The following is a 12,253-nucleotide window of genomic DNA, read 5'->3' on the forward strand; positions in this document are numbered from 1 at the left end:
ACGAAACCTATCGTCTCCCTCTTTCCTGTATCTCCAGTGATGCAGAAAAAGCATTCCCAAAACCCTGCCGAAACGGGCCACTTACATAATCCGATTTCCTATCTGCATCCACTTAGATTTGAGCATTTCTGGCAATCGACCCCCTTTCCCAGATAGAGAGGATCTATAGATTGAATTGGTGTAATATTATGGCATTTGTCGGATACAATGGGTAGAGAACAGGGCTAAAAGCCCAATAATAGGAGCCCTATTGCCATATTGTCTTGACTTACTCTTCTTCACTGTGATTTTCCCCGACCTTCTGATCACAGGGGGTCAGGGCGTTTACAGTTAACCCTGCATTGTCTAGTAACCGAGAAATGGTTTAGCTTAAACCGTTTTTTGAACTCTCAGAAGACCATTACGCCTCACTCTATTTAATCATCAGGCCTTTCGTCTACGATCAGGTCATATTGAGTGAAGATCTAAATTACAGTTAATCTGCTTTCTTTATTTTGACCTCCATTTTCTGCGTAACCTATCAATCCATGGAGGGGTATGATACCCATGCGAGATAAACCTCTTTCACCCCTATTCGAAGGATTATGCCGAATTCAAGGTGGAGGATTTTTTTCTTGGACCACCATTGGTTTGACGTAAGTTCTTTAGGTTGGAAAAATTCAGTCTCTCATAACTGCCATTCCAGCTTTCTCTCTAGTACAAATAGACCTCAGCCTCTACTATTGTCCAATGCCATAGTTAGCCAGTACAGGGCACATCCTCCGCCTAACGCGACTACCCCAGTAACTTCCATGGGGCTTATTCATGAAAATAAACATTTTCCAGAAAAGTCAACCCCCTCAATCAATTCAAAGCTAAGTTTTTCAATTCTAGTCTTTTTCATTCAGTAAAGTATACATTTTGTATGGACCCCATTCCCCTCAATCAAACACTGTCAAATAGGTCTCTGCAACGAATCTGGCACGAGAGTTCAAAAACAACTTCATCTCACTGATCTCCTTGTCCACATCTTCCATGAACTCAATTATAAAGTCCACCAATTTGTTTTTCAACATGATTTCGTTATGATAGTTTGTCAGCAAGAAACTGACGTCGTAGCCTTCAATGGGGACCCTTCTCAGGATGAGGAAGTTCTCAGCTCTCTTGGTCAAAAACCCCACGAACTTATCCACCAGAATGGTTTCGATCTCATCACTTTGCTTGATCTTTATGGACACTCTCACCGAGTTGATACTTGGCTCAATCAACACCCTTTCATTCTCGTTTCTGGATATCGTCATTGGGTTGAGCAACACCTCTGCGGTCTTCTTATTTTCGATCTCTGGGTAGTTATGTCTCTCAACAATCTGCGATGAAAAAGGCTCCAAACACAGCGCTGCATTGAGCGACGATCTGACCGCTGTCAAATATGGACGTAGAGATTGTGACTATGATAAATAGGTTTTGAGAAGTCCATCATTGAATTGATAGAGTATGCCGGACATGGTCATTTCTCTGTCAATTCATGACAAAACTCGAGCAACCAATAAGTTAGTATTAAGAAACAAAAACACAACGAGTTTGATGACTTTTGTGTAAGTTTGTCTAGTCTGAAATCGTAAACCACGGCGATCAACACTTGTGAGGGGCACCGGATCAGCGCATGGAGAGGCCAAATAGATTACAGACGTGCACTTTTAAATTGAAATCAAGACATACCATGATTTTAGTGGTTCAGATTTCACACGAAACCGAATTGGAAACGATGAATTGTTGGATTTGTACAACGATTAAAGTTAGTTCCGAATGTTCCCTTCCAGCCTGGCCTGGCTAAAAGAGGGAGTAAAAGACGTGTACCAACCATCCAACTTACACACGACCCGTTGGTGATAATTTGAGAGACTTCAAGGCATGTTGTATTTCGTGGAGAGCAACGAAACCATATCCATTCGTCCTGATGTCTTGGGAGGAAGTTACAGACGAGGAAGGCAGAGTTTACTACTACAACTCTGTTACACAGGAAACTACATGGGATAGACCCGATGAACTGGATACACCGCTTGATAGGGCATTAGCAGAGACCGTCTGGCAACGGTTCACTTCTGATGATGGAAAACCGTATTACTACAACAAAGAGACACAGGAGAGTGTGTGGGATGTTCCCCAAGAGGTGAAAACGGCACTGGAGGCTGCTGGTATCGAACTACCAGAGGCCGCTGTGCCGACTGAAGAAGCAGATGAAGTTGTGGACAACGATGGACAAGACCAGCGAGAGTCCAATCGTCAGGAAACTGTTGAAGCAGAAGAGAGTGAGCAAGTGGGAAACAAGTTAATTGATCTGGAGTCTCTAATAAGTGAGATCCCGGAGGAGAAAACCGAGATAGATAGCGTTTCAAGTTCACCAAGCCAGGCCCAGGAGCATTTCGTAGAGATGCTCGAAGAAAATAATGTTGATTCCAGTTGGTCTTTCAACAAAGTGATGGAGTCATTTATTGGAGAGCCAAGGTACTGGGGCGTGGGTGATTCACTAATGCGCAAACAGATCTTTGAGTCTTATCTGATCAACAGAGCTGATAGGGAATTCAGAGAGACAGAGGATTCTAAAGAAGCATTCAAACAGAGTTTCTTGAAAGTCCTGGCCAATTACGATATCAAGTACTACACCAGATGGAAGACTTGCCAGAAGATGATCATGGACGAACCCATGTTCTCGCTGGGATCCGATAGTGTGAAAAAGCAAATCTTTGAATCGTACACTGCGGAATTGAGATCGAAGAACGACGAGGAAGTGAAACAGCGGAAGAAACAAGCAATATCGGAGCTTGATGATTATCTGAGAAACACATTCAAATTGTCGATGAAAGACCAATGGGATGACATAATAAGCAAGCTGGAGAATGATAAGAGGTTCAAAGACAACAAAAATTTCACTGTGCTGAGCAAGCTCGACATGCTCACGGTTTATGAGTCGATAATGCGCGAGTTCGAACGTGATTTTGACCTAAAGGTACGTGCTGAGAGAAAGATAAACTACCGATCTGATAGAAAAGCCAGAGACGGCTTCAAGCAGTTACTCGAAGAACTGACTACATCCGGCAAGTTGAAGGTGAACGCAAAGACTAAATGGTACCAGATAGTTGCTGCTATGAAAGACGAGAAGCGATTTGTGGATCTCTGTGGGAGACGTGGATCCTCAGCAATTGACTTCTATTGGGATCTGATAGACAACGAGAACCAGACTTTAAGGGCTAAAAAGGATATTGTCAAGCAAACAATTGTCGAGTATAATCTGACAACCAGCGTCAAGTACGTTGTTTCTGAAGAGCCTTACGACAAGTTTGTGGAAGTTTGCCAGACCAATCCTGTTTGCAGAGACTATCGCGGAGACGACTTCAGGTTGATCTACGAGTCTCTCACTTCTGACGAGTCAGCTGAGGTTACAAAACGCAGGAATGAACAGAAGAGACATGATGAAGCTAAGAAGAGAAAGGTGACGAGTTCATCCATTGGTGGTCCTCCTAAGAAGCTGCAGACTCTTGGTTACGGGTCGTTGCCCACGTTGTGAGGGAAGGGTGCAGAAATGCTATGTACAGTATAACAGGGATTGATATATATATATATATGTATATATGAACTATTTCATTACAGGAAAGTAAAATCGAAGTAAGCCAACATCGGGCCAGTGAGGTATGTTTCGATGGTATTCACAAAAATTTCACAGGAGCCTTCACCGAATCTTGCGTAGAAACAGCTAATCTTTGGCCCTTTGCAGCCGATTTCCCGGTGTCTTCCGTCTTGACCGAGTAATCAATACCTTCGAAATAGCTGCCCTTTAATCCCAACACCTCTGCTCTGTCGTTAACCTTACGGAGTTGCTCCCTTACATCGTCTGGTCCAGCCTCAGAAGAAGCCAGTTCTTCCTTTAGTTCTCTCAGGGACTTCTTCTGCCACTCCAAACCTCTCAGTACATCCTCTTGGAAATTCTTTTCCTTCATGATATTCAGAACAGTGGATCCCAAGACCAGCACCAAGAGCAACTGAACCGACGAGTTTTTGAAGGAAGCTTTTAGTTCGGTTCCCAAGCTTTTCGTTTCTGCCGTGGAGTAACTTCTAGCTGACGACGTCGGGAAATTCAAAGGCTTGTAGCTTCGCCTCCTCAAAATGTGGCCAAACATGTGATATTTTTGAGATTATTTCGTGATGTGGGTGTATTTGATTGACAGGATCAGGTAACAATCTGTTATTAGGAACTCAGAGAAATGCTGGAATCTAACCGATGCCTCATCGGCACACTCCCCAAGGGCATTATCTAAGCATGAAGTTGGCAATACAATTGCAATAATCAGTTTTACCATTGGGAATTACCAAATTTCGCAATCTGCACTGTTCAGCCTCTGGAAGGTTTATGAAGATATGATATAAGAAGAGAAACCAGGAAAAAGACAAAAAAGATCCTCCAACAGCAAAAAAGCAAACTAATGTACAACTTCTAGAGCAATGAGCAGGCGGATGAATTCTTGTGCTAGCCTCTAGCTAGCATTGACAGTAGCACATCACGACTTCCTAAACTCACTCAACACAGGGTAAATAGCCTCGAACGCCTTGTAAATCTCCTCTCTCTGTTTCGCACCTGTCAACACAATCTTTCCGGAAACGAAGATCAACAGCACGATCTTCGGTTTCACCATTCTATAAATTAAGCCAGGGAACAACTCTGGTTCGTACGAACTGAAAGTTCCGTGGGAAAACGCAAGACCCTCCAATCTTATTGGAAATTTCACATCACATGACCCCACGATATTCTGAATCTTGAAGTCGGTGAACTTGGCGTCGAATCCCAGTTTCTGTATTATTCTAGCGTATTTTCTGGATGCAAGCTTGGAATCGTCCTCAGACTTGGCACCCGTCACCACCATTTTACCCGACGCGAAAATCAAGGCAGTGGTCTTTGGCTCTCTGATTCTCATAATCACAGCGGCAAAACGCTTGGGATTGTACTCAGCGTTACGAGCATGCAAGGCAATTGTCTTCAGCTCCAGACGGCACTCCAAATTCACCGTGGCAACGATATTTTGCAATGTTGGCACGATTCCGGAGGCTGCGCTCTCTGTGTCTTCTTGCTGCAATTGCACATCTTCCTCCGGAGACTTGATGATTGGATCCACAGAAGTTGTCGTGGCCGACTCCTGCTTGAAGGTCTGCATCTCATTTTGATTCATTGGAAACGCCAGCGAGCCCTGCGCGGTAAACGCCTTGGCCTGGGCAGCCGTGGTTGGCAGTTTCAAAGAGTCCATATTTGTGTGTGTATGTGATATAGATTAACTATCCAAATGTACGTAATCAAGGTCAGAAAAGACAAGCAAATGTCTCCTCTGGTAACTCGGACTGATGAGAGAAACGGTCGGCGCGATGTTTACTACAGGACTCCTCGTAAAATAGAGACGTGTAGTACCGGTATTTGAACACTGAGTTTTGCCATCCCATTTTTCAAGAGGGGGGATGCCGAGCTATTTATACTTCTTGGGTGATGTCCGGGTAACCCGACTTTTCGAGTCTGGGGATTTGTGAATGCGGCTTTAGAAACAATACTTGGAGAAAAAGGGATGTGTTTTTATACGTGCAAACAGCCTTGATCAAATAATCCTGGATTCAAAAGGAATAATAGAGGTCTACAGAGATACGATCAGGTGGAAATAGTTACGTGTGGGCCAATACGGGTCTTCACAGGAGTACAGCTATCTGAGGATATATAGCGTATAGCATATTGTTACGGATCCATGCACCTATATGAACATATTGATCAAAACCCTCGGTGTGTTTATTGCTACTGTATCCAAGTACTGTGAATGGTGAATTGAAGTTTTTATTCATTCAGTCTAGTCTGTTGAAACAGAACCCTGGCTGTTGCGGCGTGCATCTCTATCGATGATTATCTGGAACTGTAACGAGGAAAACCGCTCGTAATGTTATTGAATGCAATGCAAATGGTTACCTCGCAATCCTGTTCTGGCTCATGTTGGCCGTGGCATTCCTCAACACAGCCAAGTCCTCGTTCACCTCCTCAACCTTCAAGCCTGGCACCCCAGCAAAACTCTTGGTGGAGTGCCTGGTGGTAGGTTTCTCCCTCTTCGGATCATAATCGGCTCCATACAAAAGCTGGTTCAAAGATTGGTTGTCAGTGAAGTAGAAGGCCTCGTCACCAGAAGAGTTGTTTCTAGAAGACCCAGAACCAGCACCATGAGATGCCACTTTGCGACTGCGACCACCTACACCAGAACCTCTGGCTCCCGTTGCCGAAGTGGCTCCACCTCCGGTAGCAGAGTCGTTGCTCTCATCGCCTCCGGAATTGGCCCCCACCATGCCATCGTTTCTCTTCCGCCTCGTCCTACGCTCCGCGTTAAAAAAGGATGAGGAATTCTGGCCATCTGCGGAGTCGTATGCCGATGTGCCATTGAAGTGATATCTGGAAGGTGAAACAGAGTTGCTGGCGATATCCATCAAGGCCTTGTCTTCCTTTAATTGTTTGATCTTCTTCTGAATTCTTTCATATAGTTTCTCCTTTATCATCTTGATCACCTTATCATAGTCCTCCTTCGATTTCTCATAGTCTTCCTTGAAAGATCGAGTCACACAGCCCACCTGGTACTCCTCCCAAAGTCTGAGTCTAACCAACTCATGGTCTCTGTCCTCCTCGAAATCAACCACTTTGCCTAAAAATTCCTCATTTTCTTCGGAGTGTAGGGTAGAAAGCCTTTTCTGTGAATGGTTAAGACTTCTTCTGTAATAGTAGTCTTTATTTGTCAGAAACTGTTCATCCATCTTCTGGAGCTTTGAAGATATCTGTTGACGTCTCTTGTCCTTTTTGGAAAGAGCCATAACCTGAGGGTTGTTCACGACCACGCTAACAGGAGCTTAATCAGGTTAATAAAACGAAAGTAAAGACAAAAAACACCAAAAATTCCAACAAGTGTACTTGTCGTTTTTTGGCCGTCTCAGATTGAGGAAACAGAACATACCGTATTCAGGGACCCGTTGGAACATTTGGTTTTCCATTCTGATGTTGTAGTTTCAAAACAATCCAGACCTCCAATACTCCAATAAACTCTCGATAGAAGTTTTAGTCTCCAACAAACTTGCAATATGAAATGAATGACCGGCGCAAACACAAGTTAGGGCTGGTATCGGTTAATAGCTAATTAACACAGGGAGATGCTTGGCAGGGTAACCTTCATCTGTTATCTGTGAATATAGACACGAGTGAAATTTGGCAGACTATTTAAAAATTACGTTGTACGAATAGCTCTAAATAAAACACGGAAGGGAAACGGAGTTCTTTTGTTGAGCAGAGTCGTTGAACTGGTTTAGGTTAAGTACTTGGTTTTGGCATGGATCGACTGGTCGTGGTACTGCAAAGCTCTCGAAACGTGAAGGCAGTGAAGACTATACTTGAAGTCCGAGGTTTACTCGATAGAACTCGAAAAATATCAAGAACTGAAGATGGGAACTTCGAGTTAACTACTTTGGTTGAATTAGGCAATAAGGATGAGCTCACTGAGGTTTTGAAAACAGCTGGGATCCCAACGGAATTAACGATTGAATCGAGGGCAATCAATACCCAGGACCTGCAGATGGCGGACACTAGCATAGCAGAAATATTAGAAAGTTTCTTCTTGACTACCGGGAATGAGACTCTCTCCTCATTATTAAGGTCTGATCTGTTTCAAAAATGCCTGGAAACCATACCGAAAAGATGGTCCTCATACCCACCGCTGCTGCTATGTCCACCTGGCACCTTCGAGACAGAATGCTGGAAGCAACTGCTGCAGGATCACCATGGACGATTTTTTGAATACCTTCTGGAAAGAAAATTCAAAGCTCACACTCATGTTGCTGTGAACAATCCCATAGTGGAGCACGACGTAATGAGAAGGCCGTTCAATCTCGTTCCGGTGCTGGGAGACTTTGGACCAGTGATCACGAACTCTGCTTATGATAATCCTTCGGAGTCAGACTTTGAGCAGGAATTCTGGTGTCACTGTACACAGAATGGTATCTTTCAGACATGGGCACCAAGGTTTACGATGTTTTCCCGAGGAAACATACGAGAAAAATCGAGAATCCTCGAGACTTTCACAGACATAAAGGATAAGGTGGTTCTTGATCTGTATGCTGGTATTGGCTACTTCACTCTGTGCTACCTGAAAAAAGGTGCAAAAACACTTTTTTGCTGGGAGATAAATCCATGGAGTGTGAGAGGATTGATACAAGGTGCAATAAAGAACAAATTCAAACATAAACTCATCAAGCATGATGACGTTCTTACACAGCTAGATGAAGGCATCAAGCTGTACATATTTCAGGAAAGCAATGAGCATGCTCCCGAACGACTACAGACCTTGTTGAGAAACAAAAAGATGCCCATTTCACACGTCAATCTAGGCCTCCTGCCAAGCTCATCTCCTAGTTGGAATTTGGCCGTTTCTGTTGTTTCAAAATTCAACGATTTTGACGAGAATGACCACACTGACTTGCACATTCATGAGAATGTAGGAATCTCCAACCTCACCGACTTTTACGAATCTACACCTAAAGAACTACAGCTCATGAACACTTCGTTGTCATTTGAAGGCAAACATCTGGAAAAAATCAAGACGTTTGCTCCTGACGTCTGGCACATCTGTGCGGATGTTCGGGTTTCACGAAAAGAAAATGAATAATGATACAGATATATAATGCACACACGCGCGAAAATTATATAGAACCAAGGTAAAATAAAACAGATATCACAGAATCAGAGGCGCGGCAAAATAGATAAACAGGGGAGCGTCAAGCCGCGAGACAAAAGTCACTAGACTGCAATAAGCTCTCTCTTAAAACGAACTGATCAACAATAAAACAGGTGAATATTCAACACAATCTGATGAATGGAAGCTCATTCTGATTTCAGCTTCTGGTCAGTTTCACTTAAAATTCAGCGTTAATAGTTGGAAGCCCTCATTTGAAGTTCAACTCTTGGTTGCTGATGAGTTTATCCAACAGGGCCGAATCTGTAAGGCTCATATCAAACTGACTTGAGTCTGCAGTCACGCCGTTGGTGGAATTTTGTGGACGATAAATGCTTGTAGCGCTGCCCTTCTCGACCTCCTGGATTACAGGTGCAATACACTGTTTTCCACTTTCAGTTTGGAAATGTCGCCTGAGAGCATCTGTCCGCGCAAACTTGCGACCGCATCCCCATATCGAACCGTTTTCCAACTCTCCACGACACTGATACCGTTTTTCACCACTGTGCAAATCTTCATGACGCTTGCGATCGTGTTGTCTCGCAAAGGGCTTGCCACAGATCTTACAGATGTACGGCCTCTCGTTGGTGTGAGTTCTCTTGTGAGACTTCAGGTTGTACGGCCTTGTAAACCTCTTATCGCACTGATCACAAGGAAAGACGCTGGGATTCTTCTGGGCTCTCTTGTTCTTGGAGTTTGGAGATGCCAGCTCGGCCATTCTCTTATTGTGGTCCGCATCTGTATCGTCTCCAGACTCTTCTTCAAAATCATCGTCTCCTGAGGTGTAATAGGAATCCGATCTTTCGGAGTCCCTCGATCTTGAGCGCGATCTAGAGGTGGATCTTGAATTGGATCGGGAATTCGACCTGGACCCAGACGACTCCACCTTCAGTCTCTGGCGACCCAGCCTCATTTGGGTATGGGTATCCTCTGGTGATAGATATGAGGTCTCAGCATTATCAACTTGCTGCTGCAAAGGAAGAGGCTGGGCAGCTAGTTTCGGAGATGCCGAAGGAGTGTTGTGGGCAGAGGAGAACAGAGAAGCCGGACGTTTGCTCTCCAAGCCCACGGTATCATCACCATTGATGGTAATTGTTGGAGGAGGCGTTTCAATCTGTATGTTTGAGGGTGAGTTTCCCGACAAGCTGAATTCGTTTTCTAGTCTCAAAGTTCCCAGAGTGCTAGATACATATGCACTGTCCTCGTCGTCTGCAAAAGGAGCCATCATAGGAGACAGTATCTCATTCACATCATATGAAGAGCCCCTACTAGGAGCAAGATACGGACTCGTGGATGAAGCCTCTGATAGATTAGTGTTGGAAATATTCCTCGTGATCTTGAACTGATCACCCTCGTACAAATTCGGATCCAAATATGAGGCCGAAGGTACGAATCCGGTGGCCGTATCACGGCTCAATTCATCATATCCCCCAGAGAATTCAGTTGATAAATTCACAGATAAGAAGCCAGGGTTGTCGAAATTCGACATTTGTTGAGCTCCATTGTCCTGGTTGAATTCGCGGAGAGACACCTGAACAGACGTCGATAACTGAGATGGAGATTCGGGGTCAGGACCTGCAAAAGCTCCATTTGGTCCACTAAACCCATAAAATTGGCTAACATTGGAACCGTTGAACGGGTCTTCGAGGACACTCAATAATTCCTTGTCATATTGACTGGCTGCTCCCACAGCAGGAGGTGTAGATGTTTCCTGTGACGTCGAACCAGGTGTACTCATGTCCAAATAGCTATACAAGTCCTGCGAATCCGCCGGCGTGCTATTTTGTTTTTGCTCCATGTCCAATGGAAATCAACAAAATAAAAATTAAAATGTTTCGGTCAAGTGTCTTGTTCAATCCAGGCGTATTAGTAAATGGTAAGTCTTTACTCCAGACCACGGATGTTGCGGTAGGTATCCGGCAATAGCCTTATTAAGAGTGAGTCAAAAGCCCTCCAGTTGCGAGGGCACAAGGTCAGTTCTGGCCTAAATCTAAGGCTCTAGCAGCGTTGTTGCAGTTGTGATGTAGATTATTATATTTGCACCGTTTTTTTGCCCTCTACAATACCATGAAACTACCCGAACCTTAGTGTCCGACTCAACGGCCGAAAATATGCGCAGCCTTCTTTTCGGGCTGTTAGCACGGATTTAATAAAACGCGACTATATATAGACACCCGGCTAATCATCGTCACTTTCGTCAAAGTCTGTAGCGGGGAACCAGCCGTATTCGCTAAGAGAAACTCGGTTTTGATCGGTAACAACTATTGCTTCCTCTTCCAGTTTTTGTTTCTGTAGTCTGACGCCATCGGTGCGGTCTCTAGGAGATATAATTCCGCTGGAGGATATCACTCTCCACCAAGGCACGTTCGACACATTGAACTCTTGTGATAATTCGTTGCCTTCGATCGCTTCGCGAGGCAAATATTTCAGACATTGGCCCACTTGTCTGGAATTTTGGGGCCGATATATGAGTTTTGCGATGTGGCCTGTGTTATCCGATATTCGTTAGCATTGGCTCTTAAGAGGGCGGAATTTCAGCCTCGTGGGACTCACCATAGGACGTTACTTTACCCGCAGGAATCTTCTGGACTTCTTCGTAAACGGCTATGTAGAATGCCTTTGATTCATCAGAGAGCTGGCGCATTTCTTTTCCGCAAAGCGTCCTCGGTTGATCCTCTCCGATCACACCTGCTATAAAGGCTTTCCGTAGCGTTGAGGAAACATGCGTCTCGAGGCGGCAGGACCGGTTCGGGATGACGCATCGAGGGCCAAGAAGGCATTATTCCGGGGATTTGGAAAGCGAAGCAATGGCGCGCATTCCAGTCTAAATCCGCATCACTCTTTCGGGTTCCCCATTCTCGAGGGCGCATCTCGGCTTCTTTCCGGTCTCTCCCGACCTATGTCGCACCGGATCTTGTCATTCATATTGTGGGACACGATTTTCCAAAAACCCCGTTGGTTTCCATTTAACTCATTTCCTTCTAAACGTTGGAAACTGCCAGGACCATATCCAAAACACAAACAAGACCAACGGTCTATTCCCCATCCATTCCACATCCATAACCCGGATCTGGATTTCGCGTTTTCAAAGCAACTGTGAATATTTCAGTGCAGTTTAAAATCCACCATCTCGTTATTCAAAGTTTGGATCAACGCGAGTTGTACAAGTTTTTCCCCCTTGTTGCAAGGACATTCTTACAATCAACGCGGTGAAAAATCCGGGTGTATCATCATATTATCAGGATCATTCCACCAATAGAATCACATCAAACACGTCAATATGGTAAGTGTTTTCTATTACATGCTTTTGGTGCTTGTTCTTATCGGGTGCATACTAACAACTACTCTCTTCAGACGGTTCAGCCCAAAGAGTCACTCCAGGACAGAAAACGGAGGTTTTTACTTGAAAAAGATGCAAAAACAGAGAGACTCAAGGACGTGGACGATTCCACTAAAAGATTCAAATATTTGCTTGGACTGACGGATCTCTT

The 12,253-nt window shown here is 44.4% G+C and overlaps 10 protein-coding genes across 10 annotated transcripts; 4 read left to right on the forward strand and 6 right to left on the reverse strand.

The window, feature by feature from the left end:
• Nucleotides 1-584: 584 nt before the first annotated feature.
• On the forward strand, nt 585-890 carry KUCA_T00005093001 (uncharacterized protein; the record flags this gene model as incomplete). The annotated part of the gene is made up of 1 exon (XM_022606244.1): nt 585-890. The coding sequence occupies one exon, from the start codon at nt 585-587 to the stop codon at nt 888-890; it is 306 nt and encodes a 101-aa protein (XP_022461095.1).
• Nucleotides 891-920: 30 nt separating this feature from the next.
• Nucleotides 921-1,280, reverse strand: KUCA_T00005094001 (uncharacterized protein; the record flags this gene model as incomplete). Its single annotated transcript, XM_022606245.1, has 1 exon — nt 921-1,280. The coding sequence occupies one exon, from the start codon at nt 1,278-1,280 to the stop codon at nt 921-923; it is 360 nt and encodes a 119-aa protein (XP_022461096.1).
• Nucleotides 1,281-1,936: 656 nt separating this feature from the next.
• KUCA_T00005095001 (uncharacterized protein) lies at nt 1,937-3,544 on the forward strand (the record flags this gene model as incomplete). The annotated part of the gene is made up of 1 exon (XM_022606246.1): nt 1,937-3,544. The coding sequence occupies one exon, from the start codon at nt 1,937-1,939 to the stop codon at nt 3,542-3,544; it is 1,608 nt and encodes a 535-aa protein (XP_022461097.1).
• Nucleotides 3,545-3,683: 139 nt separating this feature from the next.
• KUCA_T00005096001 (uncharacterized protein) lies at nt 3,684-4,154 on the reverse strand (the record flags this gene model as incomplete). The annotated part of the gene is made up of 1 exon (XM_022606247.1): nt 3,684-4,154. One exon carries the CDS (start codon nt 4,152-4,154, stop codon nt 3,684-3,686), a length of 471 nt encoding a protein of 156 aa, XP_022461098.1.
• Nucleotides 4,155-4,532: 378 nt separating this feature from the next.
• On the reverse strand, nt 4,533-5,273 carry KUCA_T00005097001 (uncharacterized protein; the record flags this gene model as incomplete). Its single annotated transcript, XM_022606248.1, has 1 exon — nt 4,533-5,273. The coding sequence occupies one exon, from the start codon at nt 5,271-5,273 to the stop codon at nt 4,533-4,535; it is 741 nt and encodes a 246-aa protein (XP_022461099.1).
• Nucleotides 5,274-5,967: 694 nt separating this feature from the next.
• Nucleotides 5,968-6,855, reverse strand: KUCA_T00005098001 (uncharacterized protein; the record flags this gene model as incomplete). Its single annotated transcript, XM_022606249.1, has 1 exon — nt 5,968-6,855. The coding sequence occupies one exon, from the start codon at nt 6,853-6,855 to the stop codon at nt 5,968-5,970; it is 888 nt and encodes a 295-aa protein (XP_022461100.1).
• Nucleotides 6,856-7,364: 509 nt separating this feature from the next.
• Nucleotides 7,365-8,696, forward strand: KUCA_T00005099001 (uncharacterized protein; the record flags this gene model as incomplete). Its single annotated transcript, XM_022606250.1, has 1 exon — nt 7,365-8,696. The coding sequence occupies one exon, from the start codon at nt 7,365-7,367 to the stop codon at nt 8,694-8,696; it is 1,332 nt and encodes a 443-aa protein (XP_022461101.1).
• A 277-nt stretch (nt 8,697-8,973) lies between these two features.
• KUCA_T00005100001 (uncharacterized protein) lies at nt 8,974-10,560 on the reverse strand (the record flags this gene model as incomplete). The annotated part of the gene is made up of 1 exon (XM_022606251.1): nt 8,974-10,560. One exon carries the CDS (start codon nt 10,558-10,560, stop codon nt 8,974-8,976), a length of 1,587 nt encoding a protein of 528 aa, XP_022461102.1.
• A 380-nt stretch (nt 10,561-10,940) lies between these two features.
• On the reverse strand, nt 10,941-11,406 carry KUCA_T00005101001 (uncharacterized protein; the record flags this gene model as incomplete). The annotated part of the gene is made up of 2 exons (XM_022606253.1): nt 10,941-11,248; nt 11,316-11,406. 2 exons carry the CDS (start codon nt 11,404-11,406, stop codon nt 10,941-10,943), a joined length of 399 nt encoding a protein of 132 aa, XP_022461103.1.
• A 636-nt stretch (nt 11,407-12,042) lies between these two features.
• On the forward strand, nt 12,043-12,243 carry KUCA_T00005102001 (uncharacterized protein; the record flags this gene model as incomplete). Its single annotated transcript, XM_022606254.1, has 2 exons — nt 12,043-12,072; nt 12,133-12,243. The coding sequence occupies 2 exons, from the start codon at nt 12,043-12,045 to the stop codon at nt 12,241-12,243; spliced, it is 141 nt and encodes a 46-aa protein (XP_022461104.1).
• Nucleotides 12,244-12,253: the final 10 nt, after the last annotated feature.

This window comes from Kuraishia capsulata, genomic scaffold (assembly GCF_000576695.1).
Source record: "Kuraishia capsulata CBS 1993 genomic scaffold, Kuraishia_capsulata_scaffold_6, whole genome shotgun sequence".
NCBI classification, from domain to species: domain Eukaryota; kingdom Fungi; phylum Ascomycota; class Pichiomycetes; order Pichiales; family Pichiaceae; genus Kuraishia; species Kuraishia capsulata.